Source organism: Gadus morhua, chromosome 18 (assembly GCF_902167405.1).
Source record: "Gadus morhua chromosome 18, gadMor3.0, whole genome shotgun sequence".
Lineage (NCBI taxonomy): Eukaryota > Metazoa > Chordata > Actinopteri > Gadiformes > Gadidae > Gadus > Gadus morhua.
Window position 1 is genome coordinate 19947528 of NC_044065.1, and position 16089 is coordinate 19963616.

Consider the following 16089-nt stretch of genomic DNA (forward strand, 5'->3'; position numbering starts at 1 on the left):
TAAAAGAGAGACCCGCAGTGAATTTAACTTGGTCCACTTGACATCGGGTAGGTGCATGACATTTGTAGGCCTACCGTAAAACTTCAATAGCCCAGGCTTTTATTTGTTTCAATCGCTGAACTTTGGAACAAAACTCTTGCTCAGCAAAGATGGGAAATTAATAAATAACATTTATTATTTAAACCAGTATGAATGTTCCTACCATACGTAGGCCTATACACATTACCAGGATATCGAACAACGCCTACACACACACACACACAGGGGCGGAGTGGTAATCAGGAGAGTCAGGAGGATTCCCGGTGGGCCGTTAACGTTTCGGGGCTGTCGGGCTGATTACTGCGGGATAACAATATTGCGTTTATAAAAGTTCCTTGCAGCGCCGTCCGGCAGCATGAGCTGTTCACCCGCAACCTCTCACTCACTCCAACAGCCGCAACACTCACAAACTGTCAACGTCGCAACCAAGTCGATTTTGTCTAGAAGGGAGTAACTGAGCGGCCCCTCCCGAAGTGGTACAGCCCAGGTGGGCCTGGAACTGCGATTGGTCGGAAAGACATAACAGCTAATCACAAGATTGAACTCTCGTTCAGGCTCGAACAGAGTGACACACAAACACACACACACTTTTAAGGAGTTTTTCACCCGCTCCGTATCCTCGCTCGCCCCAACAAGTTTGTGCGGCGTGCTTGTTGTTTTGTTTCCGGAGTAGCTAGATGTGGTATGGTGTTGTAGTTTTTTCTAACGTGACTAGTTTCTAGACAGCAGGTGAAAAAACGACAACATTTGTCAAGCCAAAAGAACGTTAATTGCCCATTAAAAAAAATAACGCTGTTAAAATTGGTTTGCGTTAATGCCGTTAATAACGCGTTAAACTGACAGCACTGATACATTTATATATATATATACAGTATATACCGGTATATATATAAGGTCTGTCTCACATTTTACTAACTTGAATGGAACTTTAGATGTTTGGGAATAAGCAGCAGGTAGCTATTTAAAGCTATAATAAACTGCATATTTTGTTTATTTAGGTAAAGCATTATGAGAAAATGTGCATGCGCATTATAACAATATCCATTTTCATTTTCCCTCTTGGCTCAGCCCCGGATGTTTATGAAACCTAGAAACGCCCCTGGTGCCATGAATCGCTCACCTCCCTCTTCGTGTTTAGTGCGTGTAGTTACACATTTCTCCCAATAGAGGGCAGCATGAGGCTGAAGCAGATGGTCACAGAAGTAGCGCGACTGCACCTCTTTTGGTAGTTACGATTTATTACAGCCCGAGTATAATCTCATAATGGCCTACCCTTTGAATATAGGTTTTAAATGGCCATTTTAGTACTTAAATAGAAAAAAAAGATAAAGATATACAGACTCATATAAACATCAAGGGCCGATAATAACAAACATATGCAGGGCCAATAATTGGTTTTGAATTGAATTAGAAAACACTTTCAGAGAGCACAGATTAGACTGAATACTTTCAGAGCAGTAGTACCAAGAAGTATGAGGGATAACATGTGGCCCCAAACTGCAGAAGGGTGGGATGAGAGTCCTTAATGTCCTGCAGAATCATGATGACCACATTAAAACCAACCCAAGCAATGACATTAAACCAATGGTTCGTAGCAGCCCAATTGGCTCCGGAGCCCTGGCTCTACATCATTGCCATCTCAGGGCTGGCCCGTTATTATCCCAGCCACACATTCAAGGCACACCAACTCAAAGTTGTGAGGAATAATTATGAAAAACGTCTATTAGTAATTTCCACAAAAGGGTGCCAAAAAATAATCATGGATTCAGGCTCGTTCTAATCAGACAAACACATGTTTTCTTTCTCCAAAAAAAAAGAAGAATATATATATATATATATATATATTTTTTTTAATATATATATATATATATATATATATATATATATATATATATACATATATATGAATAAACAATTAAGCAAATCCTAAATAATGCCAATTATATTGTAAATAGGAACTTTTTCTCGTACACAACCGTATGCCTGGTCGGGTGCTTCTGTTCTAGAGGACAGCAGCAAAGCTTCTGACCCTGATGCTGCGATTTTCTGCTAGCTGTGGGCCCTGGTAGCAGAGGAAGATCCCAGCAGGCCCTGGTAGCAGAGGAAGACCCCAGCAGGCCCTGGTAGCAGAGGAACAGCAGCATGCCCTGGTAGCAGAGGAAGCAGGAGCTGCAGTAGATTCAGGTCCTGATGTTCTGCTAGCTGGTGGCAGACCCCAGCATGCCCTGGTAGCAGATGAAGCAGGAGTTGCAGTAGACCAGGGGCTTGTTGGGACAGGACTGGACCATCTCAGGCTTGTGGGAGCTGAAGGGGCTGGGTCCGCTGGCCAGGACCTTGATCTCCATGTCATGGAGGATACCGAGCGAAGCCTGGAGCTCTGCATCGCTGGGTAGACAACAGACACTGAGACAAGGTTCTGGTGGTGGAGTTTGGTGTGTTCTGTTTTGTGGAGTAGTGCGTGCTTTTATATTATGGTGTATTGTGCTGTTGTATTATGGTCAATGACGGATTACCGCATGGGCCAGGGCCCTGGCCAATGGGGGGGCCCTTGGTATATATATAAATATATTTTATTTATTTTATCATAAAAAAATAAAATGGCCAAGACTTTGGTCATAAAAGGATTTGAATGATTTTGATTTGCAAAATAAATACATCACATTTAAAAAAATAAATAACGTGACGTAACTTCAATGTCATAGTGCTTGGTCAACGGTCAATTTCACAGTGAAAATTAGGAAACGTGTGCTAAGCGGGTCGGCATAGCGTAAACGAAAGAAAGAAAAAGACACTAAAGATACGTTAAAGGAAGTAATGAGGTGTTTTTTAAAGTCATGATATTAACCTGACAGATTCCATGTTCTGCTGTTAAGACGTGCGGCTGGCACTATGCATGCCTGCAGCCGCGGGGTTAGATAATCTCTCTCTCTCTCTCTCTCTCTCTCTCTCTCTCTCTCTCTCTCTCTCTCTCTCTCTCTCTCTCTCTCTCTCTCTCTCTCTCTCTCTCTCTGTATTTTGTATTTTGTATGTATGTATATGTTGTATTATGGTGTGTTGTGCTGTTGTATTATGGCAAGTTGTGTTGCATCATATTGGGTCTAGGGACTGACCTGAACATGCTGAAGAAAGTAGGGATGTTGTAATCGCTCAGGAGCAGCAGAGTGGGCATCCAGCCCTCTAGAAGACCAGGGTTGGCATGGAAACCTGGAAACCACCACACAACAGGTAGAAGAGTTGCTTAATAGTGTTGATTAGTCACTGTGGGTCTCGTTGCCAGTGCTTGTATTTATGATGTGTAGTTCTATTTTTGGATAGGTCTGGGTAAGGTATGGCAGCAGTCACTTTTAGATAGGCCACGTAGACAACAACTTTATTAATCCCCGGAGAGGAAATTCCTTTGTTGCAACAGGCCAGCAGCAGTGGAAAACACAGGATAAGATACAATACAGTAACCATACAAAGTACTAATGAACAAAAATAGACGCTAAAGTAAATGCCAATGTAAAGACCAACAGGACAAACACGGCAAACAGAACAGACGGTATAAACAATATCAATTATAATTAATAAAATGGTACCAGTACATCACAGTATATTAAAGTGTATAAGAAGGCACTTTTAATCAAGGGAACTAAGACTTAACATGTCATTTAGCAGGTAGGGGTTAGACGGAGACAAGTCATTGATGAGCAGTTCGGGGTTAGACAGTGAACATAGAGACAGGTCATCAAGGAGAAGGTAGGGGTTTGACAGTGAATACAGAGACAGGATATTAAGGAGCAGGTAGGGGTTAGACAGTGAATACAGAGACAGGTCATTAAGGAGCAGGTAGGGGTTAAACAGTGGATACAGAGACATGGGTGGGTCAATTTTACTATACCCTTAGAAGATTATAGATTATAATTTGTTAGATATGTTAGATATGTATTCTATATGAATGAGATGTGCATTGAAAAAAACAGAGTGGAATGGACAAGGGTATTCACAGAGGTGAAAGGATGAGGGAAGCTGGGTGAAGAGTATCTACGAAGGTGAAAGGGTGAGGCTGGGTGAAAGGGTATCCACCAATATGGGCCAAAGGAAATGGTGCTTGAAGACCATGAACATAGTTGCTCGGCACTCTGTCGTCTGATCTGGCTGAGTTCTCTGGTTCTGGATTGTCTCTATAAGCAGAGGCAGGCCCGGAACCCATGATGACACAAGGTGTATCACCCGGAGAGATTCCAAAAGCATCTGTACGGGGTGCTCAGGGACAGGTTACCCCCTTGCCCCAAGAGGCTCTCTGTATATTAAGCTTAACTGGACGCTTAGCTGCTAGCTGAGACACTGCTGATCTGAGCAGCACTGGCCAGCTCCTCTAGCACTTGGCTAGCCTCCTCCCGGAGCTATTTAAAGCACCGCATGGCTACCTGATCTGCTGCATGCGCCGTGCTGCATTGAATTTCTAGCACATCAGCCCTTGCCTCAGGGGCTGTTTATGTCATAGATTAATTTGTATGGGATGGTGGTACTAATTGATGCAATACACTTGCAGAATTGTATTGTACAATGTACAAAGACAGAATGTAGAGGTGCCCGATATGTTTTACATAAATAACTCAAAATACGTGATAGGACCTACCATAATCCTAATAGGAAGGTTCCTAAATGGCTGAAATGAAACAGAAGTACCTTAATGGCAGTGATAAGAGCTGTTTGAATTCCCTTAATGCTAAGGAAAGTTGCCTTTCTGATCTCATTTAGAATTAGATACACTGGATCATCCTTTACCAAAGGAAAGAGGATAAGGCCTTCCCACAATTGCATGCGACAGGAGCATTTAAAGTGACTCACCATTCATCCATTCACAAAAACAAACGTTCAGCATGACCAACAATTATTTTCATACAATCCTTCAGTAAGGTTTGTGACGATAAATATAGGTGGACAGGTGTGGACACAGGGGGGTGTCTTCAGGGACTATACCTCTGTTACCAGTCAACAACCTCCTCCTCCTCTCTCCGTATACTCAGACATAAGCATTGAAAGAGGTTTGTGAACACCAACAGTTAATCCTTGTTTCAAACCCTGTGGAATTGTTTTAGAGCAAATATGCCTGGGGCTGATTGTCCCGTATTAGCCGGGATGTCCCGTAAGACTCCGATGCAGCCTATGCAGCAGATAATGCCAATGTCCACTTTGGAAGACACCATTCTGTTTACAAGTTATTGAGCAGTGCCAACAACTCATTCTCAAAGCTTATTGCCCAGCTCATATGGTTCCAATCGTCTGCAGGCAACGCCTGCAGTCGGCTGTCAGTGGAATTCAACTGCGTGCATTTTCTGCCTTTGTGTATATTGAATGGTGTGAAATTCTGAGTCATGTTCAAGTCAGCTCTTATGTCAATCTTCAATCCTCTGGAGTCAATCGTCACTGAAGAGGATTTTTGAGGAGGTAGAAAAAGCTGGAGGTGCTGAGATTATCTGTGCTTTTTATTTTTTCTGTCACCACAATTCTTGGTGTTTTTGACCAACTCATAAAAAGCTAGAGGACTCAAGGCTCTGCATCACAGATGATAAGGAGGGAGGGCCAAGGGGCTCCCCGGTAGAGCGCATACCATTAAGGCTTAGTCCTGATCGCAGCTTCGATCGCAGTTCCTGCCCGTGGTCATTTGCTGCATGTCCTCCCCTCTCTCTCCCATTCCTTCCTGTCTATCTCACTCTATCATAAAGCATAACAAATGAAAGTTCAAAATATAGAACCTTAAAGAGAAACAGAACAGCTCTTTTGGATAACAGACTGAGTGGCTAATGGACAGACAGTGTCGGTACAAAGGTTCAAGCCACAAATGGAATGGTGAACCTGAGACCGATGGCTGCCATGAGGAGCTCTCCTTCACTGACTTGGAGCAGGTGGTGGCTGCCCTCTGAAATACTGAGACAGAAGTATGGTCCAACTCTAAGAATAGTTGTGTTCTTGTCAGGAGGAAATACCGAAAGCCAGACAGGATACCTCAAAATCCACCAGTGAGAGGTGGGTGTCAGTTTTGTAAAACATTGCCAACTTGATCTACATGTTCAGCATTGTCTCATTTGTCCTCAGCGTTCTCCAATATCTTTGTAGAGCGGATTTCTCTCTTAAATGGTCAGACTTAAGAAACATGCAGCACAGATCTCCTCACCAAAACTCCTGACTCATCTGGGAGGTACTGCCTATGCAAAAAATGCAACATGTAGTACAACATGTAGTACGTCCATAACAGCAGGTTCCTAACTAAGACTGTGCTTAACTACAGTAGGCAGGGCCGTTTCAAGTTATCTGGGGGCCCTATGTAACATTTTGTTTCGGGGCCCCTATTTTGTGGATGCATGATTGGGGGTTTCCAAACCCTCTAAGGCGGTCCAATGGCATGCATTTACAATTTAAATGCATACATCTGGGGAATCATGAGGAAGAGAGGCTAGATCTGTGAAAAACATTAAATTCTCCCAAATTCAAGCTAAACAACTCAAGTTGACCACAGCAATTTAAACATACAGAAAGGATAAATGGGAAACACTGGGGCTCCCCTACAGCAAGAATTTCTTGAAAAGTTGCAGGATTTACAGAATCTGCATTATAACATCTCACAAATGTGGATAAATGAGACAGATGCTGCATTTTTTTTAATGTTTTTTGAAAATGTTAGGAACAAAACGATAGCTGCTTGCCGATCTTCTGATTGATGCTGATTATAACGAGTCCACTGAGGCGATCCTGTCCCAGGAATGACCTCCGATAGGTTTTAATGAGCTTTAGTTTGAAAAGCTCCTCTCTGCTGAGGTCACGGCCATAGGGAGAGTGCAGGCATTCCCAGGGCCATGCACAGATCGGTTACAGTTCCTTCAGCTGCTTTTTGTGGATGAAGGAGAGAAGCTCCAGTGCAGTCATGTCACTGAAGGCGGGCTTGGCAAGTTGCTGATTTCAAGAGCCAGTTCCTTTCAATCAATGTCATCTTCGTCTCCAGTGCTGAAATTGCTGCATTGATCGTCGCAATTTCTAGCCTCCTCATGGCCTCTCAGATAGGCTTCATAGGCAAAGTGTTTCCTTGTGCTTCTCAACCTCTTCTATTTAAGCCTCCACATTCATCTCCTCACATAATTCTTTAGCAGAGTCCTGAGCTGCAGCAAAGCCTGTGTCTCTATATCTTGTCAGTGAGGTTTTTTACCTTCATGATGAGGTCAATTGCCACATCAAGCAGCATTGGGGCAGACTACAGGAGCATGCTCCCATGGTTTATTTGGTTGAGGAAATCATACCATACCACTGTGCAATGTTGAAGCGGTATGACCCAACCTCCTCTGTCAAAGCTTGGCCTTCAACCTTGGTCAGGGTCAGGGCATTTGCTGCTTTGTCCCTGACCTCCAGCATTGCCTCCCTCATGTTAGGGCCCTGGTACCACCATGCTGTTGACACGGTTCTCCCACCATGTTTCACTCCAGGATTTCAGTGTCAGAGTCACATGGTCCACAAGATTGCCCAAGATATAAGATTCTGTATATTGCCAAACTGGCTGATGGCACTGCGGACACTTTTGCTGTATCAGCCACCACCAGGTTCAATGTATGTTCCCCACATGGAACATAAAATGTGCAAGGATGTTTCTCCAGCAGCCTTCCTTGAACTCCTTGGTTCCTCATAACTCAAAAAAGTTAATTTAGTCTAACTTGATAATTTAACTTGTATGTTCATGTAAACAGACTACTATTCATTTGTTTGTACCTGACATGTTTCCACTACTTCCTGCAGTCTTCTTCAGAAGTAATAATATACAGCTCAATATTAAGCCGGTTCAGAATAAAATATGATACTGTAAAGCAAGACCTGTTGTTTGGGAAGCCACACGAAATACTAGAAAGTGTTCCTTGATTTCCAGATTGAATTTCTTTCTTAAATTAAAAAACCTAAAATGTCAGCCTCAACAATTCATACATCTACTGCCCTATAGGACATATTGTGTGTTTGAGATGCCTCATACACCACCCGCAAAAGTTGCTCTGACAAAATTTCCTGGCTTGTAGCACTAATTGCGTTCATGTTTGTCTTTGTGAATCATTTGCTGGTCATTGTTATTGTTAGCTACATTAGCCTTGTATTGCACGCACAGCAAGGCCGTGCAATGCATAAATTGGTGACCCGTATTAAAGCAACAATGTAATCAAGTGTGTAAGAGAATTTAAAAACAAACCCTAAAATTACCAACGTGGTACAAATCCAAAAAAAACACATCTCTTTATGGACGCAGCCATCTATGTTTACCGAGTCGTACGGTCAACCTCACTGTACTCGGTTGACTCTTAGAACCCAAGTGGGACTTACCAAAAGGGGGCATTCCTCTGTGAAATGCCGCAAGAAAGCTGGGAGATTTCCCACTTTTCAACTTGTGCAGATGGTGTACGAGGCATCTCGAACACACCATTAGCCATTGTACAACGGAAAACAAAATGTTAAACCTTTTTTATTTATTTAATAAAAATAAATAAAACTACACAAATACTGAGCTTAATGTGGCTAAATTACCTTAAAGAAAGTCAGGTTGAGTTGAAGTTTATACCATTCACACTGCAACATAACGACATGCTATGATGAGAATAGCAAGTCTCAAGGAATTTGCGAAATGTTTAAAAAAAATCTGAAGAGGTGATATTTAGGCGAAAACAAGAGATTAATGAGGCTGGATGAAAGGGATGAAAGAATGAGGCAATTGCCCAGTTTGAAAATGAGTTGAACCAAATGGGCTTAATGTAGCTTAATGCGTCTTAATGTATCTTAATGTGGCTTAATGGCCTTTAACTGATTCAAAGAAATCTGAAAATATTCTCAAGGACATCTGACTCTACAGCCTTCAAAAGGCCTTCTCATTAATAAACACTTCATAAATCATATAAATAGTTAATTGCAATGGAACAAGCCAAAATAACAGCTTAATTTGAGTAAATGATGTAAAGCCAAGTCAGATTGAGATGGAATTCCTACCATTCTCACTGCACCATGAGGACATGCTCTGAGGAGATGGTATGAAGTCAATCTCAATCTGACTTTGCTTTAGGTTCTCTAATCCATTCTTTTTTTTTACCCAGGTGGGGACCATAAAAACCTGAAACAGGTCACCCAACCCATAAAACCAGACACCTCATTAACCAGATCAAAGTTCAAAATGTCAACCAGGTCTAAGTTCAAATTCTCATGAATCATAGGTCAGTGACTCTGGACAGAAGGTGGTATACCCTCGTGTGGTTCAATCCTGACACAAGGTTTCTTCTCTCCTGCCATCCCAGCCTATGTCTGAGGCCTGGTAGCCCTGAATCAATACCACCCAGTCTGTATCCAGTGATCCGCTCATGTTTAGAAATGCTGTCTGTCAGAGGCTACTGACTACTACACGGCCACCAGACAGGAAATGGATGTTGTAAACATCCGTTTCCTGTCAGTTTGCGGTTTGCGGTCTACCTTTCCTCTACCTCAAGCGAGATTCCCTTACTCATCCCTACCTTCGCCTTAAGGAGGACACGCATCTGGAGACCTCCTCAGAAACAGAGCGCCGCATGGAACAAGAAGTGCCCAGATCTGGTGGACTTATTTACCAGCATGGATCAGCTTGCCCCATGCTGCTGATTAGCATCAATATCAGGGTAGCCGGGTGAGTCTACGTACCGGGGTGGAAGCCGACCACCAGGTCCGGTCTGGCCGCCTTCTCCGTCTCCACCAGCTCCTCCCAGAAGTTGTGGTAGAGGCCCTTGTAGGCGCTGATGTAGACCCTCTCCGCGGGGCCGATCGCCTTGAGGGGGGGCCTGATGACGGGGCTGTCCACCAGCTCCGGCCCCACCAGCACCACCTCCACCCCCTGGTGTCCGGGGAAGGCTCGGTTCAACTCGTCGTAGTCCGTCAGACGGGCCCCCATGGACTCGTTCAGAGAGGCCCCCGCCAGGTGGATGGTCAGGGGCTTGTCGCGGGGGTCCAGGCCGAAGCGCTGCAGGGCGGCCACCACGGTCAGCACCCGGGAGAGGAACTCGCTCTGGACGCGCCACACTGCGTCCCGCAGGTCGGCGGCTTCGGGCCGCGGCCGCTCCACGTTGCTCCACAGGGTGTCCATGTTGGGGGAGATGAGGACGCCGTCCAGGGCCGCATCGAAGCCCCCCTGCAGGGCCAGCCAGGCCTCCCAGCTCCCCACCTCAGCCGCCGGCCGGCTCCACTGCGGCTCCGTGGGGACGGGGAGGTCTCCTGGGGAGACAAAGGCTCGGGGCTCACAACATGTCTGGTTTAAGATAAATGTTTATAGATACAGATATGTGGATTAATATAAAGATGTATATATATATATATATATATATATATATATATATATATATATATATGTGTTATATACACATATATATCTAAATAGATTTGGGTGCATATATAAAGATATATATGTATATATACACATATATCTATAGAGATATTTGATTGTTTGTCTAATCAAGGTTGCCTCGATTAGACTGCAACTATTTGGCATTGAACCCAGAACCTCTCAGCTTGGAATCAAACTCCCTACCTACCCACTACCATCCGCTGAGAGTCGAGGGTCAGAGGTGAGGGTCAGAGGGTCAGGTCAGGTCAGAGGGTCAGGTCAGGTCAGAGGGGAGGGTCAGGTCAGAGGGGAGGGTCAGGTCAGAGGTGAGGGTCAGGTCAGAGGTCAGAGGTGAGGGTCAGGTCAGAGGGGGAGGGTCAGGTCAGAGGGGAGTGTCCCTCACCAGTGAACATCAACCACTCCACCAGGCGGTCGATAGCCACCAGGCGAAGCTTCTTGCAGGCCTTCTTGTGGTCAGGCCAGTCCGCCATCTGACACGCCTTGCTGCAGTAGTACACATTCAGACACCTGGGAGGGGGAGGGAGGGGAGAGAAGGAGACCGAGAGGTAGAGATAGGAAGGGGGAGGGAGGGAGTGGGAGGAAGAGAAAGGCCAAGAGAAAAAGCTAGTCAGATCTCTACCAAAAGCATTGTCTTTTTTGGCATAAGGAGAGCCTTCTATGAGGTCCGACTAGAATCTGCTAATATAAAGGGTCATCTGCGGGTTTGCAGATGAACTCTGAGCACCCCAACCACTCAACCGCATCCACCGGTTAAGGGCAGTGAATCACCGCTTTCAAAGTAAGAGCCAATTGGCAAAAGAGACGAGCCCCATGAGTGAGCTGGCTGCCGCGCGACCTGTGAGTGGCTGCTGAGGCGCGGAGCTTCTGTGCTGCTAATCACATGCCGCCGCTGGAAGTGGCGCGAGTGATTAGCAGCACAGAACGTGGAGCGTTCTGTGCTGCACCGTGCCAGGATACAAATAGAGGATCACGCCATCGCCCTCTGCCTTCCTGTGTGACCTTCTCAGCTAGTGATGCACCACTCATCACCTGCTCTCTCCTCACCTGCTCACCATACATGAAGAGGGGAAATGAACCAAACATGGTACATGGTACGGGGTGCATGGCTGACTATCTGTGGGTGTGTGTGTGTGGTTCTACGAGGGATGCATGGTGTACCCATCTATATAGGATGATATGTGTTCATAGACCACAAAGCGTGTATTAGTAACTCTATCCAGGGGTATGTTGGGGGAAAGCCCTGGTCTTTGGCTCCAGGTTTTAGGAAAGGGGTTCCGAAAATGTTTAATGCCGTGACACATTATCTACCACAAATAGTGAGCTATTAATAGTGATAATAAATAAGATTTATATAGCACTTTTCCAGGATTCAAAGTCGCTTGTAAAACAAATTCTATTTAAGTGGTGCATTAATAAAGTATCTCCCTTTCTCGCTCCATCAATGCAGTTCCGGTTCTGGTTGTGCTTCTATTTAAAAACAATGAAGAGGAAAGATAAGGTAGGTAGGATTTGGGACACTGCTCCAGATAGAGCGATGTTGGGGATGGAAACCTGGCTAGTATATCCATGAGAGAGCTGGCCGGGACGCTGTCCAACACTCGCATGCTGTTGTTTTTACTGAGGCTCCAAGGACATGGCGCCTTTTCAAACAGATGCCATGACATTAACAGCAAACAGGTGACATTGATCCTAAGAGAATGCTGGACAAGAGGAGACCGGCAGGCAAAGCCCACCGTCAAGGGGATGGTTCCTACTGATGCAGGCTGGCCCTCATCAACTGTTTCTTACTTACTTAATTGGATGATGTCAGGTTCCTAACATGTGAATAAGAATGTACTGCTTAACATGCACATGTCATGAAAAGTTCCTGTGCTCAGGTGGGACACATCTTCCCAAGTGTAGGTACTCCTGGTCTAGAAGTCAGGGTGTTGCCCGGCCAAAAGGTTTGGAGTCTACCTGTCCTTTACCTCAAGCGAGATTCCCTCACTCATCCCTACCTTCACCCTAAACAGGACACGTATCTGACAACAAACCACATTTAGCGATTTACTTTAGATAGAATTTCAAGAGTCAATAGTAAAGTTCTCAACACTATTCCCCAGCAACACTACCCATGTCGTCGAGGATAAACCGGCCCTAACCCGTGGACTTACTTCCCACAGCGTTTGAGGGTCTCTGCTCCAGACAGGTTGTGGGGCAGTTTGCTGCATCTGGCGCAGAACTTAAAGGTCTCCTCCATCTTCTGGAACATCTCCTTGTAGTTCTTGAAGGAGATTATTTTGGTCTTCCCCTCAACAGCTTCCCTGCAGGCAGCCAAAAAGACATATTGAATGCTGCATCAGTAGAGTGTGTGTAATTGATCACAAAAGCAGTACTTTGTATCTTGAGGGAGGAAAAACTGAGCTCTTCAAGTCCATAGAGCAGATGTTATCGTTATTCATCAAGTGTTTTGTTTATCAAGACAATCATTCAACACATTATTGCAGCTTTACATGTTTTTGAAGCGTGAATGCAATCAATAAAGATAAGGCAGATGAAAAACATTATGAAATTCTCCTAAAATAATCTACATGGAGGTCGTAGACACACAATAATAATGTGACACAAACAATGATTTTATGTGGGGGCACAGAATGACTTCAGAGTGGGATAGAGACTGCTCTATATATATGTATGAATCAGGGCATTAAGGTTCACTAAAATTTGTAGAAAATATACTCTAAATCTAGCCCAACAGGAAGTGATGTAATCAGGTGACCTAGGGGTCAGGGACACAGCTTCTCGCTCCGAACAGCAACCAGGGCGGGCTCACTTTGGCCCGACCCCGGAGAAGGTCCCTCTGCAGTGCGGTGTGGTACGGCGCGTTTCAACTGCTGGTGGAAATGTAAATTAGAGCAGCGGCACAGACCGGCTCGTTACAGCCAGAGGGTTAAATGGGCCCCGCTCAAGAGGGGCTCTGTCAAAGAACCGGCCCCAAACCTATTTTCTGCAAGCACTAGAATTACAAATCTGGGATATTGATTCCTGGGACCCAGGGGAATGTGTGTATGAATCTTTGCAGTTCTCCTCATCTTGAAAGGGATATAAAAAGGTGTTTGACCTCCGACCTTAGAGTAGAGGAATAACACAGCGTCGGTTTCAACTTCCCCATTCCCGGTGGGATGGAGTAGAAACTTGGGCCTTAAGGCGTGTTAAGACAGCCGGCCTGAGGACGTCTTGTTTATATACGGGTCTGGAGGGGCCACGTCCCTTATGAGGACTAAAACCGTTCCTGTGCATTTCGCTAAGGGTTCGTTTTCTATAGGATAAAGGTCTGTTTCTCAGATACGCACGTTGGATCGGTCGAGTGGAGGGTTTGATTGTTAAGATCCTGTATTGGTCAGATCTAGGTGCTCTTATTGGTCTATTTTGAGAAGATGATAGGATTGGTAGGTCCTCTTCTAACAGGTTTTATTGTGAAAAGACGTTAAGCAGTGTTTAAGGTCTTCTCTTTGTCCTAAAGGGTTTGGGAGCGGCCATCCTGTCACAGTCAGTGGGTTCTGATATTGTACCTGTACTCTCCATAGTCTTTCATGTTGAGCTGGTCCAGGATGACCCCTCCCAGCCCGGGAACGTTGGATTCCAGTGCATTAAATCCCGTCTGGTTAGAGAAGACGCTGCCATGAGCTGAGCTCTGCGATGCCATGTTGGGTGGTTTCTGTATTTCGACTGTCAAAGAAAAAAGATAATTGAGTGGTTGTTGTTTTTTTAACCTCAAAGATTTTTCCTAATCTGACACAACTCAAAGAACATAGAAGTAAGATATATATGGTTCCCTGGACCCCTTCAATACAATAATTATCATAACTTCATTAGTAGTTCATACAGATTAATTTAAAAATCATCCATTAATTGTTCTTGGGAAGAAATAAGGACAAATAAGCATCAACATGTTTAATTTAAGACACATACAGGTGCATCTCAAGCAATTAGAATATTGTGGAAAAGTTTTCTGAAATTCATTATTTCAATTTAAAAAGTGAAAATCATATATTTTATAGATTCACTACGTCCAAAGTGAAATATTTCCCTCCTTTATTCGTTTTGATCTTGATGCTCATGATGATCATGGCTTACATCTCAGGAAAACCAAACATTTTTTGATTTGAAAAAGCACAGTGGACCAACATCAGAATACGACGATGAGGATTAAATGCAAACATATATGATTTTCACTTTTTAAATTGAATTAATGACTGTGGAAACTTCACACTGGACTTTCAAGCAACTTAGATTCTATGCCTCCCCATTCTTTGTCCAGACTCTGGGACCTTGATTTCCAAATGAAATGTAAAATTGTACTTTCATCTGAAAAGCGGACTGCGACAGTTATAGCCCATGTCCTTGTTAAGTCTGTGCCTGGTGGCTCTTGATGCACTGACTCCTGCCTCAGTCCACTCTTTGTGATGCTCCCCTTTAAATGGCCTTTAATTGACAATGCTCTTATGGCTGCGGTTATCTCTGTTGCTTGTGCACCTTTCTACCACACTTTCTCCTTCCACTCAGTTTCCTACGAATATGCTTGGATACGGCTCCCCGAACAGCAAGCTTCTTTAGCGATGTCCTTTTGAGGCTGGGCCTCCTTGTTGAGGGTGAGGGTGTGCAGTCAATGAGTGTCTTCTGCAACAACCATGATTGTGAAGCCTACTGACCCAGACTGAGAGACCATTTAAAGGCTCCGGAAACCTTAACAATTGTATGGAGTAAATTAGCGTTTGCCACCTTGAGTCTACAATATTCAACTTTTTCACAATATTCACATTTTCTGACGTACTGAAATTTTGGTTTTCATGAGCTGGAATCTGGAATCAAAGCAAATAAAGGCTTGAAATATTTCAGGTTGGGTGTAATGAATCTATGTAATATGAGATTCACTTTGTAAATGAAATTATCGAAATTAATAAACTCCTCCACAATATTCTAATGTAGTAGACCTTCAAGATTCAGTACATTTAATTCTTATTTTCCCCCTTCCTAAAATAAGAGCGGTTTTAAGCCGACACTAAGCGAGCTGTGGCATGTGTCGCTGCGTTCTCAGTTACGCTGCAGGGCACCTGCTGGGAGCTGCATGTGAGCCCCAGAATGTGATGGTGATGAAACCCTAGCTGGCCCCGGCTCGGACCAGCCTCCCAGGACCGTGTGCTGATCTCCATTCCTAGGGATACGACCCCCTAAGGAGGCCTCATCTCCCCGGGCCTCTCCCCCGCCCTGGACCCTGCCCTGGGCGCTTCACAGCTGATATTCGGAGGGCTTTAAAAAGGGCTGGTTTAGCATGCAGAGAGAATGCAGGGTTCTGACTGACGAGATCTGCAGCATTACTCTGCCCGCCTCTCTAGCCGAACTACACAGTGAGACACCAGCCGGGCAGGCTGTCAGAGAAGCAGTCAGAAAGACAGGCAGGCATACAAAGAGATAAAAGAAGAACGGAAATCGACAGAAGAGAGGAAAACACAAATGGTACCTTGAGGTCCAGAAGGCTTTCTAGAATGCTCCAATCTTAAAACAGGTCCTTTCGGTCTGTATCACTCTCTCACTCTCTGGGTCTCCCTCTTGCTCTCTGTCTCTTTCCGTCTGTCTGCCACTCCCTCTTCTACCCCCCTCTGTCTCTCGCCTCTCACTCCCCAATGGTGTGACTGGGAGTG

At 44.6% G+C, this 16089-nt stretch overlaps 1 protein-coding gene across 1 annotated transcript; it reads right to left on the reverse strand.

The window, feature by feature from the left end:
- Window positions 1-1921: 1921 nt before the first annotated feature.
- Window positions 1922-16089, reverse strand: LOC115531466 (putative protein MSS51 homolog, mitochondrial). Its single transcript, XM_030340763.1, has 7 exons — window positions 15909-16089; window positions 13960-14116; window positions 12562-12711; window positions 10791-10915; window positions 9712-10278; window positions 3150-3243; window positions 1922-2424 (listed from the first exon to the last, which is right to left on the reverse strand). The coding sequence occupies exons 2-7, from the start codon at window positions 14091-14093 to the stop codon at window positions 2238-2240; spliced, it is 1257 nt and encodes a 418-aa protein (XP_030196623.1). The 5' UTR covers window positions 14094-14116; window positions 15909-16089; the 3' UTR covers window positions 1922-2237.

Excerpts from the sequence above, each read along its gene's own strand:
- LOC115531466 (XM_030340763.1), bottom strand. The coding sequence starts at position 14,093 with ATGGCATCGCAGAGCTCAGCTCATGGCAGCGTCTTCTCTAACCAGACG. Across the intron at positions 12,712-13,959 it reads AAAGACTATGGAGAGTACAG|GGAAGCTGTTGAGGGGAAGA; the intron begins GTACAATATCAG and ends GGCTGCCTGCAG. Across the intron at positions 10,916-12,561 it reads ACCCTCAAACGCTGTGGGAA|GTGTCTGAATGTGTACTACT; the intron begins GTAAGTCCACGG and ends TCCCCCTCCCAG.